This window comes from Sminthopsis crassicaudata, chromosome 2 (genome assembly GCF_048593235.1).
Source record: "Sminthopsis crassicaudata isolate SCR6 chromosome 2, ASM4859323v1, whole genome shotgun sequence".
In the NCBI taxonomy this organism is placed as follows: domain Eukaryota; kingdom Metazoa; phylum Chordata; class Mammalia; order Dasyuromorphia; family Dasyuridae; genus Sminthopsis; species Sminthopsis crassicaudata.
In genome coordinates this window covers 405760702-405782310 of record NC_133618.1, presented here as the reverse complement: position 1 = coordinate 405782310, position 21609 = coordinate 405760702, and the positions used below count along the sequence as shown (strand labels likewise).

At 33.8% G+C, this 21609-nt stretch overlaps 1 protein-coding gene across 7 annotated transcripts in view; it reads right to left on the bottom strand.

Moving 5' to 3' along the window:
• The window catches only part of SGCD (sarcoglycan delta), a 1341685-nt gene that overhangs the window by 439368 nt on the left and 880708 nt on the right, over nt 1-21609 (bottom strand). For all 7 annotated transcript variants that reach the window (XM_074291900.1, XM_074291902.1, XM_074291901.1 and 4 more), the window contains one exon: nt 11768-11956. In XM_074291900.1, coding sequence (XP_074148001.1) covers nt 11768-11956 — 189 coding nt within the window. The remainder of the gene's footprint in view (nt 1-11767; nt 11957-21609) is intronic.

The window sequence follows — 21609 nt, the reverse complement described above, 5'->3', positions numbered from 1 at the left end:
TCCTTATTCCAGATGCCATTTCCACAGCTCCATTTTCTACAAGGTGACATTTCCAAGCCTCTTCTTATGTCATTTTAAAATGATAAAAGTGCTAAGAAAGACCACAAGGCCTCCTGAAGACAGTATTTGCGAAGTCTCTAGAGAATACACCTTGGAGTGTTCAAAGATTTCCTGTGCTTGTATTAAAAGCCAAAGACATCAGCTTTTGTGCTGGAAAAATAAAGACTATTTACCAGGCAGTGAACTAGGGAGTTTAGCATTCATATTTGAATAAACAGTTTCAGATATTTTACTTATGAGGACTCTAAATCAACTGGTAAAGGAGGCAATATTTGCTTCATTACTGATGACTTAAGGGCTATGATCATAACCTGATTCTTTATTTCTTTACCATTTCTTTGCTTTTCCCTTTTATCTTTCTATTCAGGACATGTCCTTTTGCCAAAACTCTTCTTTTTTTCTCCATTTGATGTCTGCATACTCTTTCAAGTTGTCTCCCTTTGTTTTAAAGTGCCAAATTTCTCCTTCTTCTCAACATCCATACTCTGCTCCTTACTTATTATGTTGTCAGTATATGGATAGAGCAAAGAGGCAGCAGGTTCCAGTAATAGTAAAGCAGTGGGTGATGTCAAATAAGCACTATTCCCCTTGTCTTGCTAGGCCATCATTTCTTACAAAACAACAATCTTAAGGTCCCCGTTGAAGACTGACAGTTTTCAAGGTGTTCATTCTAATGGCAATCTGTAGACAATGTTTTCTTCAGGCCTCAAAAATGGATTTCTTGAACAAATGGCATAAGGGTAGGTTGGAGGGAGTGACTTGGGTTTGTTTCCTTGGGTTTCAGTCATATAACATGGTTCACAATTAATCTTTCTCCACTAAAACTCAAGGAATAAGACAGAGAAGACTTCATTAGGGAAAAGGGTAAGTAGTTAGGTGCATTTCACTCTCCAAATTGTTTTTTAAACACTGTTAATGTGCAACTTAAACCCATCTAAATTTAAAAGCTGCATAAGCAGAAAATCTGTATAGTGATGTTCCTTTTACACGGATACTGAATAATGTGAAATTCACATCTGAAACCATTTTTTCTATTGTTATTCTCTGTAGCAGTAATGATAATAGTAGCTCCCATGTATGTGGTACTTTGGAGTTGACAAAATGCTTTCCTCACAACATCCCCCTCAGGTAAGTAGCATAAATATTATTATTCCCATTTTACATTTGAACAAACTGAGGCTCAGAAGGGCTAAATTATTTGCTCAGAAGGCTGCAGAACTAGTAAATGTTCATTCAAGGACTTGTGATCCCTTATTATGCTGAGATTGGGGGACAGGTCTAATTCCTCAGTCAGAGGCTGACTATATTCTATTTGGCTTCTTTTCCTACTGTTATAGCAGGGTTATTTGTCAGGGGACATGATTAGCCCAGAGCAAGTCCAATTCTATGTAGCAAAAAAAGCTGTTCAATCTCCTTTGACAAAGCCTGGAAAACACCCAGGGCCCTAGCTACTGTTTGTTGCTGCCTCTCTCTATACTTTCCACTCAACAAAGCTGGTTAATACATAAGCTGCCTAATGCAACAACAGCATATTGACAAAGATTTCAGTCATAGTAATCTACCTTTACGGTAAAAAAAGCATTTAGTTTTCTACTGAGGAATGAATGCTTTTTCCTAGGCAAGAAGATACAGAATGTAGACTTAAAAAGCCAAGCTTCTAATCTTCCTTTCCTGTCTGATTTTTATTAGCTATATGATTATGGGTAAATCACTTAACCTTTCTAGGAATCAGTTTGCTCATCAGTAAAATGAGGATAGTAAAACATATAGCATTCACCTTACCAGATTGAAAAAAATGAATGGTATACATTAAACAAATTATTATTCAAATATTAAAGTTCTCTATTAATAATAATAATAATAATTAAAAGAGCAACTAGTTTGAAAATTTACTGTGATGTGCATGTGAAGGTTTAACCATGATCCTGAATGCAAAGAGGCACTAATTTTACAACACATATGTCAAACAAGCTGATATTATTAGTCTATCTTTATTTTCCCATATGGGATAGCAAACAATAGAGACGTAAAGCTATTTGCTCAAAATTGCACAGAAAAAGACCAGGGGCAGGAACAATCTGGAAACTTTGTAGCAGCAATTCTTAGACATTTTTGCTTATAGCAATCAGTATGATTCTTTGCCATGAGGAATCACGACACACAATGGTACAATATAATCTCAAGTGGAATTCCATAGAATTAGTGACACATTTAGCAGAAAGCCTAGTACACCATTGCTTCATAGAAATGCAGAATTTCAGAGTTGAAAGGTACCTCATTACCTCAATACCATCTTGGCCAACCTGTCCCTGGACAACACTGTCCCTATAAACAGTAAGAGTTATCTGTCTTTGTTTAAAGGTACCTAGACGTGAGGACCCATTGTCTCCTGAGGTAGCACCTTCTACTGGGTGTAGCTCTAATTGTTGGGTAGTTTTTCCTGAAACAAAACCTATTTTTCCTTTTTGGTGAATTCTTCTCATTATTTCTAATTCTGCCCTCTGAGGTTAAGTATTTCTTATAATTATTTTGAATCATGGATTCCTTTGACGGTCTGATGAAGTTTATGAACATATTTTTAAATACATTGATTGAAATATATAGGATTTTAAAGGAAATCAATAATATGGAAATAAAAAAAATTCACAGTGAAGCTCATGGACACCTTATGATCTACCGGCAGACTTCCTAGAGCCTGCGACCTCCCAGGTTTAATCACTCTATTACATGATACTCTACCAAGTACTTGATAATGATCCTATCCTTCCTTCAGTCTAAAACTTCTCTTTCAAAATTGAACTGTCAATGGTTATTTCAATCAATTTTCAGATGGCATGGATCCTAAGATCTTTAGTCTCCCATATGAATTCCTCTGGACTTTTGTCCTCTCAATGTGATCCTTGTCTCTTTATGATATCTAAGATCCCATTCACTTTTCTGGCTACTGATTACATATTAGTAAGCCTAATTACTAGTAATCACATATTGGGCTTTAAAAGTCCCAATTTTATTTTAAATAGCTGTTTAGCCTACAAGCACAAACTTATGAAATTGATTTCTTTTTAACTGGAGTATAAGATTTTATCTTATCCCTAATATATGTATTTTTAAAATTTGGTTAGATTCATCTCAGTGATCTATCCTGTCAAGATCCTTTGGACTCTGGATGGTGTCATCCAATGCATTAGCTGTTCCTCCTTCTGTTTATGCAAACTTCTAATTTCTAAAGGTCATTTCTTGGCCCCTTGAAGACGCATTGACCATATCTAAAGAATTATACACTAAACCCAAACACTGAGGACATTAAAACAAAAATAAAACAAAAATTTCAAGAACTGGAGATGACGATGGAGTACATTTTAGGAATAGTTGACTAATACTGAAAAGACACAGAGAGGGAGTATCTAATACAGATCAGAGTGGATAAATTGTACAATGTGATGAGAGGAGTAGCTTGCAAGAAAAGTAGAAAAATAGAGGTTGAGTAACATAGATCTTTAGATGTCAAAGAAAGATGTTTATATTTGGCTCTAGTATACAAAAGAAAAACACTGGAATTTGTTGAGTGGGAAGTGACATGATCAAACTTGTATTTTAAGATAGAGATAGGAATGATTTTTTTTTTTTTTGATAGAAATGATTTTTAGGGGCAAAGGAATTAGAAAGGGTAGCAGTCACAGGAAGCAGGGCTGATGTTGAGTCTCTTGTCCTGCCTATCAAAGAAAGGGTTGGCAGATTCTTGGGGATAGGCATAGAATGAATGTATATGCTACAATTTATTTTTTAGTCCTTTGTTCTTCAAGAGAACCAGGATGTTTCTCTAGGACTGATCAGACTAATACAAGACTACAATGCTCCACTACAGCTTGGGAACATACAGTCCATGGGAACATTTAGGGTGGATTTTCTAAATTTGCTCATCTTATATTTCTTCTGAGCTACTTTAATTCTGCTTTGCTCATAAAACACAGTACCTTCTCTGATGAGTACATGTCTTGCTGGGTAGCCCTGTATTAATATTTCCCATATATCTAAGCAATGTAATTATATCATACCATCATTCCAAAGTTCTTAAGGAAGACCTTGAGTGTGTTTTTGTAGTTTTTTTTTTCTGACCACCACATAAGCACTTGTACTGGGTAAATTCTCCATAAAATAGCATTTTTGGAAAGCATATATTTGCCATTCAAACAATATAGTTAAAATTTATACAGACAAACTGAATCTGCTAGTCATCATACACAATCAGAAACTAGAAGTGAGTGTCTAGGTACTGGTTAGTTATTCCACTGCTCAACACTGGCCACCAAGCAAAGAACAAAGGCCTGTGCTCTTTCACCTTGAAAGAGATGATCACCTTGGAACAAGTCCTATGCAGCTAAAATGGTTGAGGGCATGTGACTCAGAATTATAATTTCCTTCTATTGCCTATCCCCAGGAATCTGCTAAGTTTTCCTTGACAGTCAGGCCAGCCAGGATTCTCAACATCTGCCCTGCTTCCTGTGAGTGCTACCTTCTTAACTCCTTTCTTCCTAAAAATCATTTCTACCTCTATCTTAAAATGCAGATCTGATCATGTCATTTCCTGCTCAACAAACTCTAATGTCTTTCTTTTGCCAAAGGAGCCAAATATAAACATCTTTGCTTGACATTTAAAGATCTATGTAACAGCCTTTCTACTTTTCCAGTTTTCTTGCAAGCTACTCTTCTCATCACGTTGTACAATTTATTCACTGTTACACATTAGATACTCTATCTCTGTGTCTTTGCAGTATTAGTCAATCATTCCTTAAATCTACTCCATCCTGCTTTCTAATTCTTGAAATCCCTGTTTCCTTTTTGTCTCAGTGTCCCCAGTGCTTGGCACTTAGGAATTGCCATAATAAATGCATATTGATTGATGAAGTCAGCTTTGCTGTTATTGATGTACAGGGCTTGGAATCCGCTGCCTCATAGATCCATTCAATATCCCTGTGTGTCTCAGTTGTAGACTGTTTAATAAATGTTTGTTGAATTGAACACAATTGGAGTGAAGTTATATGAACTCTCCATTCCAAGAAAGTGTAATTTCCAGCCTAGTTTTCTGGAGGACCTCCAGATGGGCCTTGGTCTCAGCAAGATAGTCACCACAAGGATGGGCAGGAATAGAGTCTAACGTCTTTATTGTCTCCTTTACAGTATGTATCTGTCACAGTCTGACCCAGGTTTGATCTGAATGGAGGAGTTCAGGAGTCAGGAGAGCCATCAGGAGGATGGTCAAAGATGGAATGTCCCATTTCCAGTCCTCTCAGCCATTAAATAGCCTATTACAATTACATCATTACAGCATCCTGAATATGTGTGAACTAGAGAACCATTACATCACCATACAAAGTACTAAGTATATGTGATCTAGAGAACCATCATCTCATCAATTCCACTGAGTTAAGACCTTGTTGTAAGTATTTTTGTTTCAAGTATATTTCTTCAGAGTTCTGGCCCTCTATAAGAAAGTATACAAGGAAAATTATGCCCTGTGAAGAAAACCTTGGGAAAATGAAGTTTCATACCTTGTGCCTAATCAAGGAAGAATTTGGGAGTGATCAATAAAGCTAGGACTAAAATAAGCCTGAGATAGTACATAATCTAATTTTCTAAGTTCACAAGAAGGGTAAATAAGGTACTGTGTGCCACTTGCCTGACTTATTGACTCTAATCACTCTGTTTTCCAACTAAAATCTTGAGATTCAAAGAGTGATTTGAACAAAGTCACATAGTGAATAAGTATTAGAAATAGAAGTAGAACACATGTTTCATGGCATCCACTCTCTTTAAGTTATCTTGTTCCTTTCAATTGATTTGAAGCCTCCTCATCTTTGATGTTTTTCCTACATAATTTAAAAAAAAAAACAAAAAACTTATCCTCATAGTGTTAAATGGTTCTTATTTACTCTCTCCAGTAAGTATCATCATAAAACTCAAACATCTCTCAGGATATAGGATCAAGATTTGTAAAAGACCTTAGAGAACACTGAATAAGTTTTTACAAATGAAAAATTAAGGCACAGAGAAGTGATATGAATTAATCAGTCAATCAAAACTGGACTATATATAGCACTTGTGAAATACTTTCATGTATATTCTCTTCCTTGATACTCCTAACAACTCTCATGGGTAACTATTATAAATATTCCCCCCCCTATTTTGAGGATGAGGAAATAAAAGCTTAAATAATTACAATGACTTCTTCATTTTCAACTAGTAACTATTAAAATGGGATCTTTATTCATTTATTCAAGTTTAGAGTTATATCCAGTAATAACCTAACCCCAACCCTCACCAGAGAAATATTGCTGGAATTCAAGTGTTGCACAGAGGATAACAAATGTAAATTTGCTTCCACTGGCTGTGTTGACTGTTGACTTAACTCACACACACACACATTCTCTCTCTCTCTCTCTCTCTCTCTCTCTCTCTCTCTCTCTCTCTCTCTCTCTCTCTCTCTCTCTCTCTCTCCTCTCTCTCTCTCTCTCTCTCTCTCTCTCTCTCTCTCTCTCTCTCTCTCTCTCTCTCTCTCTCTCTCTCTCCTCTCTATCTGTCTATCTCTCTCTTTGTTTCTATTTCTCTCTGTCTGTCTCTGCCTGTCTGTCCTTCTGACTCTCTCTTTCTCATAGCTGTTTAAATGACAATGAAAGCAGAGAAGTCGACTTTTGACATCTCTGGATAGTTGCTTCATTGTGGGGGGCCTCAAGTTATCTGATAATTCAGTATGTGAGCATTCGTGTGTAAGTTGTAAAGACGACCATATTTCCAGAATGATTTTTCAAACATTCATCCTGTATTTTCAATTTGAGATGAATAAAAAAATTTATTGGTATATGGACACGAGGATAATAGAAATAGATACTTCTTCCCTGAATATTACAATGGGCATTTAAGAAATTTCCAATGTAGAACTATCCCATGAACCCCACACTTAGAGTCATTTCAGATTACACAGTTTCAGGAAGTAGAATGAAACTAAGTTGTGAAAGTTCATGATTCCTTTTATTTCCTTTAGTAAAATCTCTGATGCCTCAAGGAGATCCTAGATAAATAATCAACAAGGGAGAAGATATGGTTCAGTAACACTGAACCATTGGGATTTTTAAATGAAAAATGTAATTAAAACAAACGGTATCGTTTCAAGTCATTATTGAGAAAATCCTGTCTATTAGCTAAGATTAATTCTCCTGATTCTAATCTCCCTCTACTGCTTAATGGTGCCCTCCTTGTTTTATGTAATTAAAATGTAGCAGGTAGTTTATACACAAGAGGGAGTGTTTGTATTAAAAATATCTTTTCATAATCAACATTAAGCCCTCATTTAATTTATGATTGAAATCTATGAATAAAAACCAACATTTCATTATAAATTAAAAAAAAATGTATGTGCTCCTATTCATTTATTTTAATATATTTTAAATTCATTCAGAATTATCATGTGTGGTCATGAAAAGTTTAAAATAATTAAATAAGTAAGGAAAGTCCAACTAGTGAGTTGGCATGATGTTTTTATAGAAATCAAGTAAATTTAACTCCATAAATTTGGGCCCAAGTTACGACCAAAAACCCCCCAAAAAACAAAAAACAAAGGTATTTGAGATTCTGTGTTTGCTTTTATTTTTTTAATCAGTTCTTCCTAGCCTTTTTTAATCCTCTTTTCAAAGGAGCTTATATTTCTCTGACCTTCACTCTTCACTATACAATTACAGAGTGAATATGTACCATAATTTAGAAAAATAACTCAATAAATTCAAGGCATATTATATACACACAAACACATATTCAGTAAGTCAGCCAATAATCCTTTAATAAGCATCTACTGTGCACCAGCATTATACTGTGTTAGTAATATAAAGAAGTACAGAAGATAGTTCCTATACTCAAGAAATTCACAATCTAATGGGGGGAGACAACAGACAAATATTATGAATAAGTAAAATATAAATAAGAAAATATGATCATAATATACATTCCCTAAAGTGGTCAGGTGGCAGTTAAAGATAAATTTTATGTGTCAAATCATATCTTATATCTATATCAAACTATAGTTTGATTGAAATCTTTTAGAATAAATTTGTATTGTTTTCTTTCATATCATCATAGTTATCCTCTATATCTTTAACTTCCTTTTTTCCAGGAAGCTGTTTTATGTAACAAAAATTTTAAATTAAAAAAAAATCAATATAATTGATCCATACATTGAAAAAATCCAAAATATGTGCTAATTATAACACCTACATATGTCCGCCTCCACAAACATTGGGTTGGGTGTGTCTTTTCATATCTCTTTACCTGAATTTTGCTTGATCTTTATAATGATTTGAAATCTTAAGAGGAATAATGAAAAGCACACTGGGCTAGTAGTCAGAAGTCTAATCAACAAGTCAGTGAGCATGTATTACATGACAATTGTGTGTCAGATAATGGGGTAATCACCAGGGTTCCTGCTCACTAGCTGTAGGAGCTTTGGTAAATCACTTCTCTTTGATCTCAGTTTCCTCCCCTGTGAAATGAAGACCTTGGGCTACATGATTTATAAAATTTCTTTTAGTTCTAACATTCTGTGAGTTTGAATGCATTTAGGTTAGACTTCAACCTACCAAATCACAAGTATAATAACAGATGTTATTTTATAAGGAATTGCTGTTTATTTGATACTATATATGATCAATGCTCCCATCTTAAAAAGCATTTAAAATAGAGGCCATAGGATTCCATGGGCCAAACTACATTAACATTCTCATAGTAGGTAGCCACCCATGTGCTTTGATTTGAAGAATGACAAAAACTTTCCATTTCAAAATATGTACCTTACTGCTTATTTGCCATATTTAAACCTTGCCTCTCTCCAAATTGTTGCTTTTTGGGGGGTAATCAAGGCAGACATTTTAGACATCAACTAGTCTAAACCCTCATTCTATATCTAAGGAAACTGAGACCTAAGAAAGTTGAGTTATTTGCTCAAGGTAATATAGTTAGTAACCATCAAAGATGAAATTTATGTGTTCTGGAAATAATTTATTAAAATATTAAATCCAAAAAAAATTTCACTTAGTTTTGTTTATAAGAAAATGTAAGATAGAAGATGGAGTATTGAAGACAACGTTTGCCTGCTTCCCAAGTAGCAGGATGAATTCACTTTGTAAGAGGTCAAAGTGGCGCAAACTAAAATACATTAATTTGTACCATTTTTATTTTATATAATTATATAGCTCTATATAGGCCCTTTCAAATGAGGGAGAATCAATTAATTAACTTGTTAATTATGGACTGGCACTTATTGTTAATAAAATGCATTTGGATCTTAAAATTTCACTAAGTATAGAATATAGAAAAAATGTCCTCCATTTATTTTCTAATTGTGACAAAAATTTTACTATTTGGATGTCAACATTGGGAGAGGGCATCTTTTGGCAGAGATATTTGGAAGTGAGTGTTATTCTCTTGGACTAAAGTGGTATTCCAGTTTAGTAAACAGGAATTTACTAAATTCCAGTAAATACATTTTTACTAAATCCTTAGCAGTGCTGACAATGGCACTGACTGTGCATCAAGTAATTGAACTCTTTAGTCATTTCTATAATCTCGACTTTGCAAGCATCCCAGATACATAAAAGAAACTTCCTACCTCTAAAACAGTGACTAGTTTGAGAAAGAAAGCACATGCATATATATATACTAACATTCACACACCTGAACACAACTCTCAGATTCCTTCTAATAAAACCCTTACTTTTAGATCTTCCCATTCAAGGAAATCTATCTACTATTTGCACGCTTGAATTATAATTCTAAAGGAACATGCTTTACACTGTGATTGATTGAAAAATCAGATGTTAACCAGCAAGACAAGACCAATTTTCCAACACTTGAGCTCTATTTGTTCAAATTTATTGCCATTGTAAAGCATCAATTATGGCTAATAATGGTATTATTCTCATCTCAGTAAGTAACTGGTTTGGTAAAGCTTTAAGCACCCTTGACTTTGGCATTCACTTTAGTTAACTACTGGCAATAGCTAATTTCTTATAGATTATTACTTTAATGCCTTATTGCTCCCTGAACACATATATACTGTGAATGAATTATCATCTGATATACATTTATATCCTGCCATTAAGTTTTCTGGAGGAAATGCAGGCTATAAGCCATATTGGTAGATTATTATATCTATTAGATATTAATGAGTTACAGAATCTTGCAAGCCAATGTCTTTGGCTAAGTGAGAATTCATTTTTCCCATCTCTAAACTCTAGACCTTAGCTGTTTCATATTATATGAAGTTTAGTGTCCTAAACAAACTAATCACCAGAGTGTTCCAGTACCTATGATTTTGAATCCATGTAATTAGAACAACAACAACAACAATAACAACCAAAAACCTAAACACCCTTCTCAAGAGGAGAGAATCTGGCTTTTTATTCAAAGAGAAAATCTCTGAAAACAGAGGATGATTCTTATTAGACATTTCTGGACTGAAACAATAAAAATAACAAAGTGATACATTTAGCTGCTTTGGAAAGGACCATTAACCTTAGTTCATAGATGCCCTAATAAAATTATCCATAAGTGAGAACTTTTACAATGCCAAAAGGGACAAATATATGTTCTTACTGGGATTTCTCACATTATGTTCCTCTGTCAAGACACTTATTCTTTTCTATCTAGATATTCTTTTTAAATGAAAAACTACACATTTTTCTCTGTTGAGCATACCTACTTACTATGCAAGATAGACAATGATGGGAACTTATTCTTAAGAGTATGATTAAACTGCTTCTATCAACTAATTAATATATGAAAGTACTTATTTTACCACAAATTCCTTTCTTTCAAGGAAATAATATTATATAATCCAAAAGAGAAATGTCCATCACCTATTTCTCCCTAACCCCATCCATCTGTCACATTTTCCTATATCTCAAGTCTGAGCAAGTTAATGTTCAGCCTGAGCAGTTGCTACTGTCTATGTGCAAATCACCAGAAACACTTCAAGGTAGAGTATGTGTAAATCCCTGCAAAATGAAACATGAATATCCTATTCTCATTTCAATCTGAATCATGCAAGAGTAGAGGATTGCTCTTCTGGAAGCAAAAGGGACTCTCAATTATCCACAGGAATGGGATACCAAGAGTGCACGGACAATTGAAATTCACAGATAATCCCTAAAGGCTCATTTTTGTCAATAGCTTCAACCCTCTTATCCCACCAAATCTTTTGTCTAGCTGCTTAAAAGTGGGCCTATTTAATGGCTCGAATGTCATTCTTCTATGTTTTCCCCCTGCCCACTTAGTAGAAGAGCTAATGAACAGTGAAATGGTTGAAAGGAAAGTAGCAGAAGGGAGGAAGAGAAGATGACAAGTCTGTGAACTGGAAAATATATAAACTAAATAATCAGCCCTTGCTAGTGGAAAGTTGACAAAATTAGATTCCTGTTTAATCTACTCTTGCTCTTTACCCAAAGGTCAGAAAGTGATTCATTTTTTTTAAACTGAGATTGGAATGCCTTTGAAAACAAGTACCAAGTGATCAGATTTTTAAAATCATAAACCCATTGGGCATTAGTTTCCCATAATACTCCTCACCTTCCATATTATCATCCACCTTCCCCATACCTCATCCCCTATTACAACTAGGAAAAACACACAAAGTATTTTAGAAAACTTGGAATATTTTACTTACAATTGTGAAGTTCATGACCTTGAGAATCCAGATGGTCATAGCCAAGTTCACCAGTATTAAAATCATTAGGAGAAGAACAAAGAAATAGAGGCATCTCTTCCGCCAGCCATAAATCCCTACTTTGTATACCTGCGGTCCTTCAGAGCTCTGCATATTGTTCCTGTTGTGAGTATACTGTTCCTGAGGCATCTGGAATGAACAAGAGGAGAGAAAGAGAAGAGGCACATACACATTAAACTGTAAGAAAAGTCAACTAGTGAAGAGCTATTGCTGGCTGCTGTCTTGGAATTCTTATCCCTTTGGGTGATTCTAAAAAATCTCAGCTACCTTTGGACTCTACCTATTCCTATGGCCTGACTTAAAGTAATACAGTTGTTGTTGTTCAGTCAATCAGTCAATTAGTCATGAAGCTTTTGTCCATAGGATTTTCTTATCAGGTTTAAGGCTATAATTTTCTAATATTATTCATCAGTCAATTATAATACATAATTGTGATATAAATATAGATATGGATTGTGCATAGAACTATATGTGTATGTATGTGTGTGTGTATATATACACATATGTAAATATGTATACACACATACACATATATATAGTGATTGTTCTGTTGTTTCAGTCTTGTCTGATTTTGTGACACCATTTGGCATTTTTGTGGCAAATAATTCTGGAGTGATTTGCCCTTTCCTTCTCTATATCATTGATAGATGAGGAAACTGAGGCAAACAGGGTTAATTGGCTTGTCCAAGATGACACAGCTGGTGAGTCTCTAAGGCCAGATAGTCACTCAGGAAGACAAACCCAGCACTCTACCCACTGAGTCACTTAGCAGCCTTAAAGAATATAGAAAAGGAAAATCTAGGTGTGAATTTTCCTGGGAAACCATTCTCAAGTGAATTGTTTCTTTTGGCTCAAAAGTTGCATGGAATCCTGGGATCATGGATTCAGAATTAGAAGGCATATGTGATTAGAGGCCTTCTAGTTCAACATCATTATACAGATTAGGAAAATGGGGCTCTGGGGTCTATTACATCTTTCCTAGGTAAGAAGTATCAGATGCAGTATTTGAAATGATACCCAGTGACTCCATAGGTAATTGCCATTTCCACTATATCATGCTGTTCTTCTTCTTTGCTAGCAAAATGCTTAGAGTTCTAACAAAGTTCTGAAGGTGATATTTTAAATTAGTTGGGTAGAAGGAGTTAAGTTCAGCAAATCATTTTGAGGATGTGATAATACTTCTCAGAAGTTTTCTTCATTAAACAATCATAAGGATCTCACACTCAGTCTTTTTCCATGGCTACAAAGGCAGTAGGGAAAGAAATGTTCTTAGATTTGTTCATTTCCATACAAACTCCAACTTCAGAAACCAAGGGTTCTGGCTGTAAAATCCAACAGAAAGCTTTATGCCAAACAAAAGCCTTTATTGTCATTGTTCCATTTCTTACACTTCCTTTGTAGGACTTCCTTGTGCAGGCAGGAGAACAAAAGCAACCTCATCCATGGGACTTATATAGTAAAAAAAAAAATAAAAAAAAAATCAGTCATTCAGGTGGAAGGAAAGCAGGTGGGAAAGTAAGAATACCTGAAAAAAACAACTCTTTTCTTTATAATGGCAAATCAACTCACTGATGGTGTCCAATGTACAATTCTAGCCATGACATGTGGACTACATAATTAATCTACCTTCATAACAAGGAGGGAAGTAGAGGTCAAGGTAAAAGTAAAAAAAAAAAATTCTTCCCTTAACTTTCCATTTTAGTAGGTTCTTGGATTCAACTTTGAAGGGAGCTTAGAACTCATGGGAGTTTTTATTATTCTGTGGAGGAAACTGAACATCAAAGATAAGGAGCTAATTATATATATAACAAGTGTAATGGTATATACAATTTTTTGAGGTTGATGTTTGAGTAATACTGCATAAGACTGACATTCTGTTACGTTAAAAAGCATTTAGGATAGAGTCATTGGATTCCATGATGATATTTATATATAAACTATGCTCAGAGTGGGTAGTTACCTATGTGTTTTGATTTGAGAACTACCCAAAAAGCTTTCTACTCCCAAATTTGTACTCTACTGTCCATTTACCAGAGTTGAAACTAGAACCCAGCCTCCTTTTGTACTTTGTGTTGATTCTTCTATCTTTTTTATGCTTATTCAAAAGTCAAAATGCTTAATTCCATAAGATAAAGCTAAAAATGATGTATGGTCCCTGAAAATGTTTGAAAAGAATGAATACAATGAAAAATCATTTCAAGGTATATTTGAGGCAATCAATAAACTTTTCAGAAGATGGCAGAGGAAAGATAGTATGTTGCCTGAGCTCTCCTCAGTTTCCATTAGAAACAATGTTAAAGCAAGCCTCTAAAACAATTCTAGAGTGACAGAATCCACAAAAAAGATGAAGCTAAATGCTTTTCCAACCCAGGTTAACTTAGAATTTGAAGAAAGATCTGTCTTTCTAAAGTAAAGGACAAGCATAGCCCTCACAAGAAGTATCCAGGCAAGCTAGAAGGAGAATTTAAATACAGCAGAGATAAACAACTGAGGTCCAATGATTCTGGCTTAGCAGGCCAGTGGCAAAATCCCAATATAGCAGATAAAATGCCAGCTCCTCAACCCAGGGCACATCAGGCAACACTAGACTGGGTCAACAAATAAAGCAGACAAGTCCCAAGCCTCAGAGGCCTCAGTGCAGAAATCCAGTGATTTGGTCCTGGATTCCTAGTAAAATAAGCTTGGAACAGTGACCCCTGTATCTCAGGATTAAAGCACAACTTTAAAAAAAAATATGAGAAAAATGCAAAAAGAGCCCTGACCATGGAAAGCTACTATGGTGACATGGAAGATCCAAAATACAAATTCAGAAGAAAGCAACAATGTCAAAATCCCTCCATGTGTAGCCTCAAAGGGAATTGTGAATTGGACTTAAATTTCAAAAGTTCTCTTGAAAGAATTTAAAAAGGATTTTTTTAAAGAAATCAAGTAAAAGGAAATGAAAGAAAATTAGAGAAATAAATGAGAGTTATACAAGAGAATTATGAAAAAGAGGCAAAAGCTTGGAAAAGGAGGTACAAAAATGATGGAAGGAAATAACTTCTTAGAAAGTACAATTTACTAAACAAAAAAAAAAATCTATTGAAGAAAATGACTTCAATACTATTGGTCAAATGGAAAAAAAGCTGCAAAAGTTCAATGAAAAAAATAAAACTCCCTGAAAATTAGAATTGGGCAAGTGGAAGCTAATGACTCTATGAGATATTAATAATCGGTTAAGAAAATAAAACAATTAAAAAAGAAAAGAAAGTGTGAAATATCTCAGTGGGAAAATGGCAGAGCTAGAAAATCGTTCCTGGAGAAGTAGTTTAAAAATTATTGAACTACCTAAAAGCCAAAATCAAAAAAAGAACCAGGGCAACATCTTTCTGAAAATTGCCTAGATATTCTAGAACCAAAGGGTAAAAGTCATTGAAAAAAACAAAAACAAAAACAAAAACAAAAAACCTGCTGATCATCCTGAAAGAGGTCCCAAAATAAAAACTCCAAGGAATATTGTAGCCAAATTCCAGAAGTATCAGGTCAGAAAGAAAATACTGACAAAGAGAAACAATTCAAATTTTAAGAAACCACAGTTAGGATTACAAAGGGTTTAGCTATTTAAACATTAAAGGACTGGAGGACTTGGAATATATTCTGGAGATTAAAGCAGCTAGGATTACAATCAAGAATTAACTACTCCTCAAATTTGATCATAATCTTTTAGAGGAAAAGAAGATCATTCAATGAAATAGGATAATTTTTAAACTTTCTTGATGAAAATACCAGAACTGAACAGATAATCTGATCTTCCAATAAAATGCTTAAGAAAAACATAAAAATGTAAACAAGAAATAAAAATGTTATTCAATAAAATTAAATTGTTTATATCCCTATATAGGAAGATGATTTTTGTAATTCTGAATAGCTGTATTAAGGTAGTTAAAAGCAGCATATTTAGACAGAGAGTATGGGTATATGTTGTCTTTGATGCTCTGATTAAAAAAAAATAAGTGGTAAAAATGGATTCTAATGGGAAAAAAGAAAATGGGGAGGCAGAATGGAGTAAATTATATCAAATGAAGAGATATAAAAGACCTATTCTACTAGAGGGAAAGAAGAGAGGGGATGATCATTGTTTGAACCTTACTCTCATTGGATTTAGTTCAAACAGTTCCCTTAATATATATTCGTTTGGATCAAGAAATATATCTTCTCTTATAGGGAAGTAGGAGGAGAAAAAGAAAAAAAAATGAGAGGGGTGATAGAAGGGAAGGAAGAAGTAGAACGAAAAAGGAGAAAGAAAAGGGAAAGGATACTGATAGAAGGAAGGACAGATTGAGGGAGGTGGGAGTTAGAAGCAAAACAGGGTTAATGGAGAAAAAAGAATAAAAGATGAGGAAAATAGATTGAAGGGGTTAGTAATAATAACTATTAATGGGAATGGAATGAACTTTCCTATAAAATGAAAGTAAATAGCAGAGTGCATTTTAAATCAGAATCCTACAATGTGCTGTTTACAAGAAACATATTCTAAGCAGAGTGACAGAGTAAAAGTAAAGATCAGATCAGAATACATTATGCTTCAAGTGAAGTAAACAAATAACCAACCAACCCATAAAAATGGGTGTATTAATTCCAATCTCAGAAAAAGTAAATAAAAAATGTTTAATTAAAAGAGAAAAGGAAGAAAACTACAAAGTGGTATAGCATCCAAATTCTTGCAGTATATGTTAATTAAAATATAAGAAGAATTGGACTTTTAAAACTATATTAGTAGGGACCTCAAATTCCCCCTTTCAGAATTAGATAAATCTAACTACAAAATAAATAAGAAAGAAGTTAAGGAGGTGAATGGAATTTTAGAAAAGTTAGATATGCTAGATTCATGGAGACAAATCAATGTGAATAGAATGAACTATGCCTTTTTCTCAGTGGTCCATGAGACCTATACAAAAAAACTGCCCATATATTAGGACATACAAACCACAAAAAAGGAGAAATATAAAATACATTATTTTCATATATAATAAAATTTACATGTAATAAAGAGTCATGAAAGATAGATTAAAATCAATTGGAAGCCAAGTGATCTAACCCTAAAGAATGATTTGGTCAAATAGAGAATTATATAAACAATGAATAATTTCACCAAAGGGAAAAACAATAATGAGACAACATAACAAAATTTATGGAATGCAGCCAAAGTGGTACTTAGGGAAAAAAATTATAACTCTAAATGCTCATGTGAATAAAATAGAGAAAGAACAGATTGGTAAATTTGGCATACAACTAAAAAACCTAGCCAATTAGAATTCCCAATGAAATGCCAAATTAGAAATTTTGAAAATCAAAGGAGATATTAATAAAATTTGATTTTCTAAGTTTTTTTTTCTCTGGATGTGGGTGGTATTTTCCATAATGTGTTTTCTGGAATTTTTTTTGTATCATTGTATTGCTAATAAGAGTTAATTCAGTCATAGCTAATCATTGCACAAATGTTGCTTTTACTTTGTACAATATTGTCCTGGTTCTGTTCCCTTCACTCAATATCAGTTCATATAAGTCTTTCCAGGTTTCTCAGATGTCTGTCTGCTCATCATTTCATATAGTAAAATGGTATTTCATTGCATTAGAATTCTTCTTGATTTCTCTATTTTCTTTTCTCTTTAAAATTTTCCCCTTTTTGTCAGATACCAGCATTTAATTATACCAGCTCCGTGTTTTACAACCTCACTCAACCTCATACCATATATTCAATTAGTTTACAAGCCACATACTTCCAATATATATACATATATATATGTATATATATATATATATATACATATATATATCTCTTTTTCCTCCCATTTACATGATTGCTTTCAGCCTCATTACCTTTTGTCCAAAATATTATAACACTTTTCCAATTGATCTTCTTTCTATAAGGTCTCTTCCTTCTGTATTCTATGTTCCCCATAGCAGCAAAATTAATATAGCTAAAGCACAGATCTTAACTCTGACATTAACAGGCGGTTCCCCATTTATTACTTCTAAGATCAAATGCAAACTCTTCTCTTTGGCATTCAATTCTTCTACAATCTGGATCCAACATTTCTTTCCCGATTCATCTTATATTTTTTCACTGCATATATGTTATGTTCAGTCAGAAAATTAACATTTATTAAGCATAGGCTACATAGCACAAACCATTTTAAACACTGGGGATAAAAACAAAGGCAAAAAAGAGTGCCTACTCTCAAGGAGATCACAGTCTAAGGAGAGGGAAGTAGCATACAAACAGCTATGCACAAACAAGATATGTACATGGTAAGTTGGAAATAATCTTAGATGGAAGTCTCTGAGTTGGAGGAGGACTGGAAAAAGCCATCTTGTAGAAGATAGAATTTTATTTTTATATCATTGTATAATTTTTAATAGTGTTTTATTTTTTCCAAATACATGCAAAAATAGTTTTCAACATTCAGTTTAACAAAATCTTGTGTTTCAGATTTCTCTCTCTCTCCTTCCCTCTTCCCCTTCCCCAAGACAGAAAGCAAGCTGACAAAGGCTGCCTGCCTCCTTCCCTCTTTCCTTCCCTCCTTCCCTACCTTTCTTTTTTTTCCTCCCTCCCTCCCTCCCTCCTTCCCTCCCCCCTTCTTTCCCCTCTCTCTCTCTCTCTCTCTCTCTCTCTCTCTCTCTCTCTCTCTCTCTCTCTCTCTCTCTGTATATATATATATATATATATATATATATATATATATATATATATATATATATATATTCAAACTAACATCTCTATTATTTCAAATGGTCCTTACAACTCTCTTGTGAGATAAGAAAGGCAGAGAATTTAACTTCCTAATTCACAAATAAAAACTGAGATCCAGAGAAATACATACATGCACATATTTATATTATTTTAAGAAAGTTAATTAGGATTAAGTGACTTGCCCAGAGTCCCACAACTAATAAGCATAAAGTGTCTGAGGCGGATTTGAACTCAGGTTCTCTTGATTTCAGGGATAGTGCTCTATCCACTATAATAGAAATAACATATCTTGCTCAAGGTAATATTTATTCAAAGACCTAGAACAGTTAGGATCTCAGAGGCTACCTAGTCCAACCCCCTCATTTTACAGATGGAAAAACTGAGGACCATGAAGCTTAAGGAACTTGCCCAAGATCATGCAAAAATGGTATGTAAATCTAGGTCTTCTGAGTCCATTGCATCTGTCCCTGGACTATATTGTCTCATTAAGTCAGTTCTCTTGCCCTCTTTTTTTTTTTTTTTTTTTTTTGTATATGTACTACTTCTCTCCTTTACTGGATTGATACATATAATGAATTTACTATCATTTGGCTTAGTATGAGTGGCACTGTATAGATTCTTAATATATGCTTGATTATTGGTTGATAGACTCAGAAGATATTTTATGTTAATTATGGTTGATTTGCATTTATCTTTGGACACAGATGCCTATTCTCAAATCATTTTAGTAAAAGTGATCATATTCCTTAAAGTAATAATTACTTCATTTCTCTCTCCCCTGCCTTCTTTGTTTCTAGGACTAATAGCTACATTCCTTTTTTTTTTTTTTTTTTTTGTACATGAAACTTTTAATTTCTCAAGGGAGGCTGGTGAGCTATTTGATATACAAAGAAAGCCAAGGAGTGGGAGCTTAGCAGCATATATAGCATTGGGCAGAGTGGAAGCTGGCATCTGGAGTGGGGTGGAGTTATGACAGAGAATAGTGTAATCCATATTCTTGTAAAGGGTAAGGTTTATAGATTCCTGGATTCGGAGAATGCTGACATAATAAAGGAAAGTGCTATTTCAAAATTTATATTCTTGGAATATATTTCAAGAGTGAAATTAAAACATGGCAACAGCTCATATATGGGGATAGAGGGGGGGAAGAGATAGTGAGGAGTATAGGATAATTCTCAGATTGCAAACCTGAGGAACAAGGAGCATTATATTGTCTTCTACAATAATAGGAAAGGGGAATGTGTGTGTGTGTGTCTGAGGGAGGGAGAGAGAGAGAGAGAGAGAGAGAGAGAGAGAGAGAGAGAGAGAGAGAGAGAGAGAGAGAGAGAGAGAGAGAGAGAGAGAGAGAGAGAGAGAGAGGGAGGGGGGGGCAGAGGGAGAGATAACAACATTCATTTAAATGGTATAAAGCTTTAAATTTCTAAAGGAATAGGAGAGTGAGGAAATAAGATAGGGTAGGTAGAAAGATTTGTAAATTAATGGGAATAGGATAAAAAGGGAACAAAATACAAACATCTATATATCTATGTATCCATTTATGTATGTATATATTTAGAAAGGCACAAAAGTCTTCTAAACAAGAAGGCAAGGTGATGGGATGGGGGGAGAGAATAAGGGAGGGATTCTTGGAGAGGGGTAAGGAATAGATGGTCAAGGTGGTAAGTAGAAATAAAGCAGAGAAATGAAAAGGGATAAGAATAGAGTGAGACATACTGAGGAAAATAGAAAGGAGGAAAATATACAATAAATAAATTATAGCTTATAATATGAGTGGAATGAATTTACCCATAAAATGGAAATTGACAGCAGATTAAAATATTGAATTCAACAATATACTGCTTTCAGGAAATGCTATAACATTAACAGATACATGCAAATGTAAAATAATGTTTAGGAGTAGAATTTATTATGCAATAAAGCAGGGGTAGTAATCAAGATCTCAGATAAAGTTAAAACTAAAATTGATTTAATCAAAAGAGAAAACTAGGGGAATTACAGTATGTATCAAGTGCATTAGTCAATATTGTTTTAGGCCATTTAAAATAACTAGACAATATTAAAAAAAAAACAGGCATATCTGGCAAAACAGACACAGGAACTATACAAAATAAATGCCTTTTATACAAATAAAGTTAAATCTAAGCAATGTGCATGGATAGGTAAAGCTAATACAATACAATATAATTTTCTTAACTGGTCTATTTATATAATGCCATCTCAATTACATTACTAGAATAATATCTTACTGACTTAGAAAAAAAAATGACAGGGTTAATTTGGAAGAACAGAAGGTCAGGAACTTCAAGGAAACCAGAAGAAATATATATGAAGGCGGTATTTGACCTCAAACCATATTATGAGGTGAGAGCATTATTAAAGTATAAATTGGAGAATGTTGATTATTTTAAATTATTTTTTTGTATAAGTAAAACTTATGTAGCTAAGAATAGAAAGAATACAGAAAACTAGAAGAGAAAATTTTAGTAGACAATCTCTCAGATAGAACGTGTTTGGGTTGGGTTATAGAATTAGTATGATAAAATGGTAGATTTAGAAAAATGTGAATATTTTTACTCATGAAGGAGGACACTATCCACCTTCAGAGAAACAGATGACAAATGTAAATAAGCATAGTATTATCTTACATATATGCATTTATGTGCAAAATGTATATATGTATGTTTACAGATATATACATAAGCATATATGTTTATATATATATATATACATATACATATATATACACATATAGGCCTATATGTTTACATATTTATATCTATATTTTATTTAAGTATAGATCTATGCTTAATTGTATTCTTCTAAAGTGGGGAAGGAAGAAAGGAACAAAAATAAAGTAAAAGACAAAATAAAAAATAAAGTAAAAAAGTTTCAGCAGATAACATAAGAAAACCTACAAAGGAGCAAAGAAAGGATGGACAGCTTTGAAAACACTGTGTAGTATTTATAATATAGGTTTCCTTGAAATGGAAATTTATTGCCTTACATTCTCTTATCTTCTGTTGTGTACATCACATTTTCCCCTCTTTTC